The sequence below is a fragment of the Agelaius tricolor genome, unplaced genomic scaffold (assembly GCF_023055355.1).
Source record: "Agelaius tricolor isolate 1412-34295 unplaced genomic scaffold, bAgeTri1.0.p SCAF_10, whole genome shotgun sequence".
Taxonomy (NCBI): domain Eukaryota; kingdom Metazoa; phylum Chordata; class Aves; order Passeriformes; family Icteridae; genus Agelaius; species Agelaius tricolor.
The window spans coordinates 20,224,689-20,238,623 of record NW_027269270.1 but is presented as its reverse complement, the minus strand read 5'-3'; the positions used below and the strand labels follow the sequence as shown (position 1 = coordinate 20,238,623).

The following is a 13,935-nucleotide window of genomic DNA, read 5'->3' as shown; positions in this document are numbered from 1 at the left end:
CTGGCTATAAATATCCGCTACCCATAAGAGGCCGTGCCGTGCCGTGCCGGCAGAGACCGCTCCGGTTACAGCCCGCTGCCCCCCCAGCCCCTGGGTGCCGTGCCCGCCGCGGCGGGCAGGGGCACACGCGTACCGCCCGGTGCCTGCGGGCAGTCACACGCTCCCAACACACACACACACGTGGCTGCAGACCTGTGCCTGTCGCAGGCCCTGCGTCCCAAGGGCGTGTCAGAGCCCGTGGTGTCCCCGCACGGCGCGCCGAAGCGCTGGGGCACACACACTGCCACAGCACCTGCCCTGCACGCTCACGCTGCCCTGCACAGCCGCACACGGCCACAGCCGCTACCCGCACATCCGAATGGATCATCGCACCCCGCACTGAGCACCTCACCCCTGCACTGACCATGGCCCCCACAGTGACCATGGCCCCCACACTGACCATGGCCCCCACACTGACCATGGCCCCCTGCACTGACCATGGGCCCCCACACTGACCATCGCCCCCGCACAGACCATGGCCCCCACACTGACCATCGCCCCCTGCACTAACCATGGCCCCCACACTGACCATGGCCCCCTGCACTGACCATGGCCCCCTGCACTGACCATGGCCCCCACAGTGACCATGGCCCCCACAGTGACCATGGCCCTCTGCACTGACCATGGCCCCCACAGTGACCATCGCCCCCTGCACTGACCATGGCCCCGTGCACTGACCATGGCCCCTTGCACTGACCATGGCCCCATAGTGACCCTCGCCCCCGCCCGGCCGCAGCCGCCCCCCTCGCTCTCACAGCGAGCGCGGCCGCCCCCTGGCGGCGGGCGGGCGGCGGCGCAGGGCCCGGCGCGGCGCTGACGTGTCCCAGCCACGTGCGCGGAAGTGGCGGCGGGGCCGGGCCGGGCCGGGCCGGGCTGCGGGGCTCGGTGGCGGAGCTGGGACTCGGTGCGGAACGGAGCGGAGCCGAGCCGCGATGCCGCTCAAGGCCGTCATCCTCATCGGGGGCCCGCAGAAGGGTAAGTGCGCCGGGCCCGCGGGGTGTCCCACCGGCGCAGTGCCCGGCCGACCCCGCTGTTCTCCGCAGGGACCCGGTTCCGGCCGCTGTCCTTCGAGGTGCCCAAGCCGCTGTTCCCCGTGGCCGGAGTGCCCATGGTGCAGCACCACATCGAGGCCTGCGCCAAGGTACGGAACCCGGGGGCTGGGGCCGTGGTGCCAAGGGAGAAGTGCCATTCCTTTCCTTTCTGATCCCTTCCTCCGTCCCTCCCCAGGTGCCCGGCATGAAGGAGATCCTGCTGATGGGTTTCTACCAGCCCAACGAGGCCCTCAGCCGCTTTCTCGTATCGGCGCAGCAGGAGTTCAAGGTTCCCATCAGGTGGGCAGGAGCTCTCTCACCCCTAGGGCACACACGGTGGCAGGGCCTGGCTCAGTCCTCACCTGCCTGCCCCAGCCTGGCAGCCCCCAGTCAGTGCTCTGGCACTGGGCAGGTCGATGGGCACAGCCTGGTTCCCCCATTAGTTCCACCACCTTTCCTTTGCCTTGGCCCCTGCCCTGGATGGTTCCTGCTCCAGAGATGCCTCTCTAGCACACCTCTAAGCTGCGACAGCCTCCTTCTGTGCAATGCCTGCATGAAACCCATCACTGGATGGCAGGATTATGTCTCTCCAATCCTTCCCAGCCCTGCAAGGTGCCACTAGACACCTGCTTCCCTAAGCCCTCCCTTTTTCCTGCTTGGCTTGTAGGTATCTGCAGGAGTATGCAGCCCTGGGCACGGGTGGTGGCATCTATCACTTCCGAGACCAGATCCTGTCAGGTGGTGCTGAGGCCTTCTTTGTCCTCAACGCAGACGTGTGCTCAGAGTTCCCCTTACAGGAGATGCTGGAGTTTCGGCAGCAGCATGGGGACATGCACAGCTTTGTCATTCTGGGTACCACAGTGAGTGGCAGTGCTGGGGAGCAGAAGAGCTGCAGTGCTCTGCCATGGGCTTAGAAGCCAGCAGCTCCTGTGGTGGGTGGGTCCCAGAGGTCTGGAGTTCATGTGCTCTGCCTCCCTGTGCCTACTGCTCCACCATTGCTAACACTGTTCTCCTTGTTTCTTAGGCCAACAGGACACAGGCACTGAATTATGGCTGTATCGTGGCAAATGCAGGCACACAGGAGGTACTGGAGGGCCTTGGGGAGTGGAGCACAGCGTAGGCAGCAGGTGCTGTGTCACCTGCGTGGGCCTGTGGTGCCACAGAGGGTGTGGTGCTGGATGGAGGGGCTGCACCCTGGGATTCATGTCTTTTCCCTCGCCTCCAGGTTCAGCACTATGTGGAGAAGCCAAGCACGTTTGTCAGTGAGATCATTAACTGTGGCATCTACCTCTTCACACCTGCAATCTTCCAGCACATTGGTGAAGTCTTCCAGAGGAACCAACAGGAGCTAGCACTGTGAGTGCCTCACTCTGCTCTGTGTCCCTCCCACCCCCCTGCTTCCTGGGGCTGCAGCAGCACGCTCATCCTCCATACTTTCTCTATCTTTTCTCCTCCTCTGCCATCACTCACTTGTTTCCTGGTCCTGCACCAGCTGTCCTTACCTTGGGTAAGTCTCCCTCTGTGTCTGCACTCGCTGCTCTCTGGGCTGGATTGATCCTAGTGGTAATGCATGCTTTCCCTCCCTTCTCCAGGCTGCTGTTTCCTCTGCTCTGCTCCTGGTCAGCTTGAGACTTTCCCTCTCCCTTCCTCTCTTCCCACCCCATTCTCATTCAGCTCTGGACTAGAGGCTGAGCAAGCCTTTCACCTGGGAATGCTCTCCTCCCCTCTCCAGCTCTTTGCACCAGCCAGCCTGTCACCTCACCCCTCTGCCACCACCCAAGTTAATATCCAGCTGTGCAGGCTCTGGACTGGGGACAGGATCATACACCCACCTGGACTAGGTGGGGCTCTTGCACCATCAGCTTCTGGCTCAGAGCTTATTTTGGCTGTCCCTCTGCTGCTCTGGGGCTCAGTGGGACTGTCCCAACCTAGCCTGCAGCTGGCCCTCTCCCCACTTTCAGGGAGAAGCGCATGGCTAGGTGGGAATCTGGGATTGTCAGAGTCCCTGAATTTGGGGAGGGTAGGTCTGCTGGGGTCCTTAGGTGAGGCCATGGCTGGGGTGGGTGTCTAACAGGGCTCTTGCTTCCAGAGAGGAAAGTTCCAATGGCTGGCAGCGTGCAGAAGTGATCCGGCTAGAGCAGGATGTTTTCACGGCCCTGGCTGGGAGTGGCAAACTCTACGTCTACAAAACTGATGGCTTCTGGAGCCAGATCAAGTCAGCTGGGTAAGTGCTGGAGCTGCTGTAGCAGGAGCATCAAGTGATCTGTACCAGGGATGGAAGTGATCAGTATCATGGCTGGGAGTGCAGGGTGCTCAGAGCTGTGGGTGTGGGTGGGTGGTGCTGATTTTGGATCCTCCTCTGCCCTGGTAGCACCAGAGTGACAATAACAATCTTCTGCTTTTCCTCCTCCAGCTCTGCTATCTATGCCAGCCGCCTTTACCTGAACCAGTACAGCAAAAGCCACCCAGAGAGACTGGCCCAGAACAAACCTGGAGGCCCTGTCATCCGAGGTACCATTCTGACACACTAACACTTTTGGGGCTGCCTGGGGAGGCACGGGGACCCACGAGTGGGACCTCCCTTTATCTGAGAGGCAGGTGATCCTGTGGGCTGCCTAGGGAGGCAGTGGGACCCACAAATGGGACCTTTCTTTATCTGAGAGGCAGGTGCTTCTTGGGCTGCCTCCCCTGAATCCACTGCCTTGTGTTGCAGGGAATGTGTACATCCATCCGACAGCCTCCATTGACAGCACTGCAGTGGTGAGTCCAGGCTGGGGGGGGGCTCTGGGGCAGGGACATGCTCAGGGGTGCCAAGGGCATCACTGTGCTTGTCCTCATCACCTGGCTCTGTCCTCACAGCTGGGCCCCAACGTCTCCATAGGGGAGGGTGTGACGGTGGGCGCTGGTGTGCGCGTGCGAGAGTCCATCGTCCTGCATGGTGCCTCACTCCATGTAAGTGGGGCTTGCCTGAGGGAGTCGGTGTTGACCCCCACCCCGTGCAGGGGGGCAGCAGCACCCTGCATTCCCCTCTCCTTCATCCCAGGACCACACCTGTGTCCTGAATACTATTGTGGGCTGGGACAGCACGATCGGGCGCTGGGCGCGGGTTGAGGGGACGCCCAGCGACCCCAACCCCAACGATCCCTATGCCAAGATCGACAGCGAGACCCTGTTCCGGGACGGGCGCCTCACGCCGTCCATCACAATCCTGGGTACGTTGCTGCTGTGTGGAAGCACCCTGGGCCTGCTCACCAAGGCAGCTTCTCCCCTCCAGCTAAAGCCTTTGCTTTCCCCTCCCAGGCTGCAGTGTCACCATTCCAGCTGAGGTCGTCATTCTCAACTCCATTGTCCTTCCTCACAAGGAGCTGAGCCGAAGCTACAAAAACCAGATTATCCTGTGAGTCATGGGCAGCACCAGGCCCCTGCTCCCTGCTGTGGTCCACAAGAGCCTGCACTGAGGCCTCACATCCTGGGAGTTTCTCAGCATCTCCAGAGGGGTAGGTGCAGGCCAGGAGCCCTGCAAGTGCCTGACTACTGCTCCAGACAGACATTAAAGCTGATGAGCATCAGCCTTGCATGCTGCTTCTCTTGCAGCCCAGGGACGAGCCCTGGGCCAGGGTGAAGGCTTTGGGGACAGTACATGGCCCTGGTACAAGCCTACGTGCATATGCAGGGCGCACTTCCTGCCTGCAGTGTCTTGGGTCCAACTTTATGTGTTTCTCCGCCAAAGGGCACTACCAGCACCACCTTGCCACTTCTCACCAGGCTATCCCTGCACTATTTGCTGTCTGCAACTCCCTGGAAGGTCTTGGCCCATCTCTAAGACCTGGGAGCTTTGAATGTGCCTGTCATGTGTAGGCAGCTCACCCCACAGGAACAGATTGAGGCTCTTGATTTCAGCATGATTGCAACAGCCTAAGCTGGCTCCAGCCTACTGCTGGGAAAACAGCAGTGCCAGGCTGTCCTAAGGGCACTGGCACCCACACGAGGGCTGGGTCGGACTGGGGGCCTGCTGGCCCTGGAGGGAGCTGCAAGAACACCCCTTCCCCCAGTACCACCTCTGCCTCCTGGGCTCAGTACGTGCCAGGAGAGCTGCCAGCCCTACCAAGCCTGCTCTTGTCAGGCTGAGACCTGTGCCTGCTGCCTAGGCAGGGCTCAGAGTGAGGGCAGCAAGCCCCTGCTACCCTGGTGGGCCAACATCCTCCTTCACACCAGCATGGCTGGAGCCTGAGGGGGCTCACTGCATATCTCCCCTTGTCACCAGCCACATCCACTTGGTACTGGAGTAATCAACATACGTGTGTGCAAGTGGCAGAGATTTAGCACCTCACCTTGCCTCAAAAACCTGATTTTATGGAAGGCAATTTCTTCCTGAGCCTGGCATAGATTGTCTACAGTAACCAATGCTGCCCTTTATCCTTTTACCTCCCTGGTTTTGAACTCTGTGCTAAAGCCCTGCACTCCACCAAGGGCCCCATCATGCCTCTCATTTTCAGCAAGGCACTGTATTAGGTATTCTCCATCCATCCAGTACCATCCCAGTTTGATGGATTTGGAGTAAATCCTTGCTCCTAGCCCTGTGCCTTCCTGTGCCAGTTCTCCTGTGGTCCTGGGCAGGGATTAGCTGTTCCCTAGCTTTAAGCACATTAAACTCCTTGAGTTTTGCCTCTGCCTTGGATGTGTTAATTTCCTTGCCCTCTGGTGTACACTCCTGTGCTGGAGAAAACTGAGCCAAAGTACTTGCTTTCAGGATCGCACATGAATTTTCTCTCATGTGCCCCATCTGGTCTGGCTTTTAGTAGGGACAAAGGTTTATTGGCTGCTTGACGTGGCACAGGGGCAGTTTTTATCCCTGTTGTGTAATGCCTCTTTTCCCAAAAATCCCTTTGCACTGGTTGCCCCTTCTGCAGAGTTATCTGGGGGACAAGCCCTGCCTGGGACATCGCTCCATTACAGCATGATCCTGCTTCCCCCTCTTGGAGGGAAAGAGCTGTACAGCCCAGCCCTGCTTGGGCTTTGTGCACCTCTAGCACTGCCTGAGCTGAGGGGAGGAAGGAGTTAAGGAGGCCTCCACTGAGGTGCCAGGAAGTCTGGAAACACTTTAAGGTTGTCCTGCCCTGAGCGGCAACGGCTCCAATTACTTGAGGCCAACATCTGGGCTCAAACAGGGGCCTCCCACATCCAGGGCTCCAGAGCAGGAGAATAGGGCTTCAGCTCGGGTGGGAGGGGGCTCTGCCTGCCCTCCCGAAGCACGGGTTCTGTGGAGCATTGCTCAGCTCCTGTCTGCTGCACAGCCAGGCTCCAGTGAGCCCAACCCCTGGCAGCAGCAGGGCAGGACAGACAGCAGCCACAGCCAGGGGTGTTTTGCTGCAAACATTTAATACAAACCTGATTCAAAGTACAAGCACTAGTGTAGTGTCCCTGCCACCACAGCTGCCCAGAGCCAGCTCTGCTCCCCAGTCCCCAGGGAAGCAGAGCAGAGCTTTGAGCCCGGCACTGTCACCCCACAGGCAGCTGCCTGGTCCTGCAGTGTTTGCTCCTCCTCCAGTTCCAGCTCCGTGTCCCGAGGGAGCCACTGCTGCAGGCTACACAGGAGAAGGGAAGAACCGGCCCACCTTCCTCGGGGTTGGCCCCTGCCTGCGTGGGGAGAGATGAGTCAGGGGTACAAAGCGAGCTCCCCTGGGCCCCACCCGCGCCCGACAGCACTCACGGGGGCCGGCTGGCCTTGCCCACGCAGCTCCTCAGGGTGCTGGGGAGGCAGCAGGTGCCAGCTGGGCTCAGCTGGCCTGACTTGGGCTCTGGAGAGCCAATGGGCTGGAAGAAGGGTGCTGCAGGACAGATTGGGGACAGCTATCTCACCCCAGCCATGGACAACCAAGACCTTTCAAGGAAGCCGAAGGCCATGACGGGTGGGGGCTGGGGCTCGTGTGCTCACCACGTTCACATCCCAGGGCTGGCATTGGCACCAGGTTCTCCTGCTCTGTCTCCACAAAGCCTCTCCAGAAGCTGGGTGGCAGTGAAAGGAGACGAGCCACCACCTGGGCAGAGAGAGGTGTAGGATGGGGACACTGGCAGTGCTCAGGGTGCACCCCACACCTCAGGGACCCCTCACCTTGCACTGCCGAGGCGTGTCCTCCATGATGGCGAGTGGTGTGGGGTTGGCTGAGCTGTATCCCACCAGTGTAGGGCCAAACACACGGGACAGGTTGAGCACATCCATCTTGCAGTCAGGGCTGTGTGACACCCTGCAAGGGGGGACAGGGGGTGGTGTGAGCATGCTGCCCAGCCCAGGGGCTCCTCATCCACAGCTTCCTCGCTCTAAGGCACAAAGCCTGGGCGATGGGCAGAGAGACTGGGAGACGGGGACAGACCCATTCCAGGATGAGCCACTCACCTGAGCAGGTGCAGCATGAGGAAGGCCAGGGTATCCCTGTTGGCTGGGGGCAGCTTGCTTACCACATGGCGCAGGGCTGTGTCACTGGCAGCATCATCGGGGATGTCTGTGGCAGCACCAGGGAGCAGTGTTAGGGGAGAAGCAGTCCCTTCCTCCTCCCTCAACTGGGGACCCCTGCTCACCAGCAGCCTTCAGGAAGGCAGGGTGGAGGCTGAAGGTGACCAGTGGTTCCTTGAGTCCCCGCAGAAAGTCCTTGAGCACCCCGCACACCACGTGGATGTCAGTCACAGTGCTGAGGGCAGGCAGCGCTCCCCCAGCCCGCAGCAGCTTCCGCTTCCACTCCCGCACCAGCTGCTCCGCGCCTGGCACCCGGTACAGCCCTGTCTGGGGCACAGGGAAAAGGGCTCAGCCCCTGGGAACCACAGCACTGCCGCCTTCACCATCCTGGCCCCTACCTCTGTCAAGCCTCGTTTCTCCACCTCGGTCACACACTGCACCACCAGCGTGGGCACCAGGGGCGGCGTGGAGGGCGCAAAGTCAGCCAGCACACCCTGGGGAGAACAATGCCAACCTGCGCTGTGCCCACCAGCCAGCCCTGCAGCCAGGGTGGGCAGAGGCCCAGCATCCTAGGGCCAGTAGCCCTGAAGCCTCACGAGGACATGGAGAAGCCCCCAAGCACTGCTGTGCCCCCTCACCTCCCGGGGCCAGGCATGGTGGTGGGGCCTGGGCGTGCAGAGGCTGGGGCACTGCTCCCGACACTTGGTGTGCAGCAGTAGCTGGCACTGGCAGCACTTGATGGCAGTCTTCCCAAAGCGGATGCGGGAACCACAGACACCACAAGGCTCAGGGCGAATCACCTAGAGAGGGGGGACTGTATCAGGGGCTCCCCTTCTTGCAGATACCCAGGAACACTCCTTTATTTTCCCCCAGACAGGTCCCACTGTCTCCATCCATTCCCCTGGCAGGTGGAGCTAAGGGGTTGGGGAATGAAGGACAGCTTTTCCCTCCCACCCCATAACTCTCTCCCCTGCCCACCTCCCCAGAGGAGAGAGAGGCTGGGTCACGCACTGTTTTGGAGGTGAACTTGTGCTGGACTGCTGGGAGACTCCGTGGGGGTGAGGGCAAGGGGGCTGGTGCTGGCTGTCCCACTGAGCTGCCCTCAGTGTGGCTCTCCTGCCCCGCAGCATGGCAGCTCAGATCTTCACTGGTGCCCCAAACTGTGGTCAGCTCTGCAGAGGGAGGAGGCCGTGGAGGGAGACCTGAAAGGCAAGCCACTCTACCAGCTAGGATGTGAGGAGGCTTCCCACCTCACAGCGAGTCTCTGCATGAGACAGTGGCATCTGGCATGTCCAGAGGGCCCCAATACCTCCACGGTGGGGACAATCATCCCCAACAGATCCCCTCCCTCTCCTGTGACAGCAGCACCTTGAGGCTGGTCCCATACCACCCATCAAATCCCTCCTCAGCCCTTCCTATGACCTGCATGTGCAGAGACACGATGTCCCTGGCGAGAGCGGCGTTGAGGCACCAGAACAGCAGGCAGGAGGTTGTCAGCAGGGCCTGGGACCTCAGCAGGAGGCGGCATAGAGGGGACACTCACCTGCCAAAATGGGACACCAATAAGACATGTGACTGCAGCCTCACAGCTCTCCAACATCTCCCACATGATCACTGGTCCACCTGATCCCCATCCCTGTGGTCCTGCACAGCCAGGGATGCTGCCACCATGGGTACAGGGGGATGCAGGCTTCGGGCAGTGGTCCAGCATAGCCAGGGATGCTGTCCCCACTAGGACCAAGGTGATACAGGCTGAAGGACACAGGCACCCAGAGGAGACAGCTGTGCACTGTCCCCACTGCATCCACAGGACTGAGGGCTGCAGCATTGTCTTCTGGCACTGGGAAAGCCCATGCACCCCATCCCTGCCCAGGGCACGCTGGGGTCTCTACTCACAGCATTATGGGGTACCACAGAAGAACGGTGCCGCTTTGCCATCACCACAGGGCCAACCTGAGGGGCCAGGGACACACGCTGGAAACAGAAGACAGCGTGAAGAGCAGGCAGAGATTCTCCCCTCCCTGACATCTCCCCACTCCCCAGCGTACCCAAGCCAAGTGGCCTCAGCCCAGCAAAAAGTCCCAGTCTCACCCTACTCCCCAAGCACTGCCCCACACCAGGCATCAAGGGGACAGAGGCTTCCCCACCAGGTGAGAGCCAGCCCTGGGGCTGGGGGAAGCCAGGTCAGGCCTGCAATGCAGAGGTGCAAGCAGAGCAGGGTGCGGGATGCCCGCACATGGTGATGAATTATTGAGGAGCCCAGCTGGGCGATGGTGGAGCGTAATGGAGTTTCTATTGATTGTGGGAGGTTTGCCGAGAGATGATGCTCCCAGCACAGCATCAATAAATTAAATTCCCTGCCAGGCTCCTTGCAGCCTCCTGTACTGGGATGGAGAAGTATCTGGGTGTCCTCACCTTGCATGGCACACAGCCAGCACCCCAGCCTGGGATGCACACTGGGACCTGGGTGGGCAGAGGAACCCAAAGGGCACATTGAAGGAGTGTGATCAGAGTTGGGGGATCCTCACTCACACAAAGGCACAGACACCATCTCAACACCAGCCCTCAAAACTGACACATCCCAGCGTTTCCTCATACCTGCCTGCCCGGAGCTTTGCGCTTCAGGGTCCGCACCAGTGTCATATCAACATCCTGAAAGGCAGCAGGGAGTCTGGGGCTGCATCAGGCCAGGGGCATCCCCAGCATTCATCTCCAGCTCTGATAGCAGCCCACCCCTAACCATGGATATACAAAGGAGATGTGCCACTGCAGAAGTGGGGCAAAACAACCCCCTCACTATTGGGGTAAGCCCTGAGACTGACAGCCGAACACTTCTTACCACGTCATCCTCAGTGCGGTCATAGCTGATATCCGAGTGGGACAGGAGGGACTGGCACGACTCGTCCACTGCAGATGACCTGCAGAGTGAGTTCAGCTGGAGCAATTCCCCCCTCAGCCAGCACCTACTCCTGGGAGCCCACAGCTGATGCCTCTGCAGAGCCCAGGCACCTCCTTGCCCAGCCAGCCCCTCAAGCCCAGCAGTGATGAGGGGGCAGAGGGGCACAGCTGACCCCAGGGCTGCCCGACGGGTTGGGGTGAGGACCTGCTCACCTCCTGCTGGGTGCCAAGGCTGCCCCAAGGCGCCGGCCGGCCAGGGCACTGAGAACAGAGCACTGCTCCCTGCTCAGTGCCTCGTTGCCCCATGGTTCCCGCATCAGCAACTCGAGGACCAGCTGAAGTTTTCGCTCCTGCAAGTGAAACGGGGGGGTGGTGAGCAGGCTGAGGGCCCCACAGCCAGCCCCACAGGGTACCCCTGCGGCCAGCCCCCGACCTGCTTCTCCAGCTCAGCCTCTGCCCGGTGCCGCTTCTTCATCTCCACCTCCACTTGGTTTCGGGCGTGCTTGAGCTTCACCTCCAGCGCTGCCCGCTCGGCCTCCACACGGGCCAGCTGCTCGCGGGCACGACGCCCATCCTGCTCCAGCCGGCAGCATCTCTGGCGCGTCGCCTCGAAGCACCGAGCGATCCGGATGCAGTCTGAGCACATCAGCAGCGGGTGGTCAGCCGGGACGGGAGGCCAGCCCCCAGCTTCCCCAGACCACCCCAGAGACGAGGGTGCCGGTGTGCCCCGGGCCGAAGGGTTACACGCACCCACCTTCCTCCACGCTGCCGCCGAGCTCCAGGAGCTGCAGCCCCCGCTCCAGCCGGGCCAGGAGCCGCCCGCAACGCTGCCGCAGCATCCCAGAGCCCGGGACGGGACGGGACGGCGCCGGGGCCCCGCAGCCAGGCACCCCCTTTGCACGTCTCCACGCGCAGCTCCTGCCCCACGCTTTCCGCTGAGATACTCCGTGGGGCCTCGGGACGGCGCAGGCGAGGGGGCGAGGGGCCCTCCCGGCCGGCCTATGTGGGCCGGGGGCCGGGGTGGAGCCCGTCCCGGCCCCGCCTCCGCCTCCCGCCGCCACCGGGCTCTCACCGGCCGGGCCGGCGGCTGCCGGCGCGGGACAGCATTCCCGGGATCCTAGGGCGTGGGATGCCCCGGGGTGCGGGTGGCAGCACTGGAGCAGGGTGAGGGTTGCCTTTGGGGGCGGGGGATGCCCAGACACTGGGTGTACCTGATGAGAGCACTTAAGGGGTGCACGGGCAGTGGGTGCGAGATGCTCGAGGCGTGCAGGGGTATCCGGGGGACCAGCGGACGCGGGAGGCGCTGGGGGTACAGGGATGCTGGAGAGGGCACCGCTTTCCCACGCCCGCATCCCGGTATCGGCGCGGGTATGGCCGGAGGAGCCCATGTCCTTGTCCGTTGTGCCCCAGAGCCGTGTCCCGCACACCGAGCGGCGGCCGGGGGCGGCGGGGATCCCCCGCGCCGGCTCTCCCGGCCCGGCCCGTGTCCTGCAGATGGAGCCACCTCCCCGCAGCAAAGCCCCGTCGCTGTGCGCGTTGCCCGTACTCTGCCCCGGGTCCCTGGCCCGGGGGTGCCCAGGGCTGCCCCCGGCCCCGTGCCCCTCCCTGCCGCAGCCCCCGGGCCCTGGCGGCCCTGATTTCTCGCAGGAGGGATGGGCAAGGTGCGGGGGGCGCCGGTGAAAGGCAGCTCCCCCTCCCCGGTGCCTGTCCCGACCTGCTACAAATACCGGGAATAGCAGCGGGGCTGGCGGCAGGGCTGGGCATGCGAGTCCCTGTGCACACAGACACACACACATACAAATACTCATGAACAGCTCGCAGAATCCTCGCGGGCCTTCACATCTCCCTGGCTGACATTGAGCTGGAGAAGAGGTTCCGCACCCTGTGGACACACAGCACAGCACCAGGTCCATCCCAGCACCTTGGTGACTCTTGGGAGTGGCTGTGGGCACAACACGCTCCTCTCTGCGTGCCAGTTCCTCAATCAGAGCCTAGATAGTGACAAGAAAGGGCTATGGGAGAGTACTATTACATGCCAGGGATGTGTCTCAGCCACTTGGTGAGAAAATAGCTGGGATCTGTAAAATAACTATAGGGCTCGTGTCACTCCAAGGGCTGAACCTAATCAGCATTTGTGACCAAGGTTGTGTGGCATTGGGGACACTGGCCAGGATACTGCTGGATTGGTGCTGCTGCCTGGGCCCCAGACAGTGCCAAGGCATGGTCCCCCTTTGGGACAGAGACCACTGGGGGCTGTGACCAAAATTTGGCAGGAGACCACTAGGGGCTGGGAGCACTCTGGCAAGGCTTTGCTCCATCCTGTGCCAGACCATGGGGAACAGAGGGTGCTTCTCAGCAAAGCTCCTTCCTCCCAAGGTTGAATATGAGTCAGGTTTTGGAGCGACTTTAATTACTACTGGATCGATAGGCTCAGCATGGCCGAACAAAATCCAATTGCAGCCCCGGGGGCCTGCCTGCTCAGCCCTTCCTGCTCACTCAGCCCTCCCCGCCTGCCTCTGGGGAGGCACGTGCTCCCACTCTGTGGATACTCCTCAATCCCACTGGCCCAGCACCCAGCCATGGGGGGTAAGACCCCATCCTGCACATGGAGCCAGCACCTGACCTGCTCAGCCCTAGCAGGGGACATGGATTCCTGGAGCAGGGCAGCAGATGGAGATGCCCCAGCCTTGCCAGTGCTGCCCATGGGAACACCCATACACCCCTGAGCCCTTTTCCATACTGAATGCATGGAGCAGGTCTGTGGTCCTGGACCCACCTTGACCCTGGGCACAAGCCTGGGAACCCTCAGAAGGGCAGAGTGGCCTTGGCAACAAGCAGACATCCCCTGTTATGCCCAGGGATGGGTGGGGGGCACTTGCCACCCATCCTGAGTCCCCATCACTGCCTGCTACCCCCTCCTAAGCCACCCTGGCTTGGCCAGGTACTGCATAAATAGCTGTTTGTGTCTCCACTTGGCCCCTGCGTGGGAAATAATATCGGCTGATGGAACATAATGCCCTGCTTCACATGTTCAATTTTATCATTTTCCGAGGCAGGCAATCTTCGTTTAAAGCTGAATGGGTTGGGGAATGTTAATGAAGCGCCGGCGCTGCTCTGCACCGCGCTTTATCTCTCGGAGAATAATTTGGGTGAGCTCGGAAATAGAGTTCCCAGTCCCAATTCAAGTGGCGGCAGCACCGCATGCCGATAAAAGTGTAATTCCTGGCCAGCGCGTGGCCCTGAATACATGACAATTTAACTCTTGGGGCCCCGCTGGGATGTGCTGCTGCAGCTGCCTGCTGCCTGCTTTGAGCCCCTGCGCCCTGTGTGCCCAGCACCAGCGTGGGTGCTCAGCCCAGGCAGATGCCGTCTGTCGCTCCCACTCAGCCCAGCCACAAAGCAAAGCGTGCAGACCAGGGAGGAGAGATAAGAGGGCTGGAACTGAGCTGGAAGAAATCAGTCTCCCTGGAGAGGCAGGACCCCACAGGCAGATCCACAGGGTGCCCTAGGATTGGG

The 13,935-nt window shown here is 61.4% G+C and overlaps 1 protein-coding gene and 1 pseudogene across 2 annotated transcripts; one reads left to right on the top strand and one right to left on the bottom strand.

Annotated features, from left to right (window-relative positions):
• Positions 1 to 854: 854 nt before the first annotated feature.
• Positions 855 to 5,742, top strand: GMPPA (GDP-mannose pyrophosphorylase A). Of its 2 annotated transcripts, none has more exons than XM_071435098.1 (12): positions 855 to 1,014; positions 1,083 to 1,180; positions 1,267 to 1,370; positions 1,738 to 1,930; positions 2,095 to 2,154; positions 2,296 to 2,426; positions 3,160 to 3,294; positions 3,484 to 3,581; positions 3,784 to 3,830; positions 3,930 to 4,022; positions 4,114 to 4,282; positions 4,371 to 5,742. In XM_071435098.1, the coding sequence occupies exons 1-12, from the start codon at positions 972 to 974 to the stop codon at positions 4,469 to 4,471; spliced, it is 1,272 nt and encodes a 423-aa protein (XP_071291199.1). In that variant the 5' UTR covers positions 855 to 971; the 3' UTR covers positions 4,472 to 5,742. The 2 variants fall into 2 exon arrangements, with proteins under 2 accessions (XP_071291199.1, XP_071291200.1); XM_071435099.1 differs by having other exon boundaries at positions 890 to 1,014; positions 3,145 to 3,294.
• An 857-nt stretch (positions 5,743 to 6,599) lies between these two features.
• LOC139593435 (rac GTPase-activating protein 1-like) lies at positions 6,600 to 11,503 on the bottom strand (annotated as a pseudogene).
• Between the last annotated feature and the right edge of the window lie 2,432 nt (positions 11,504 to 13,935).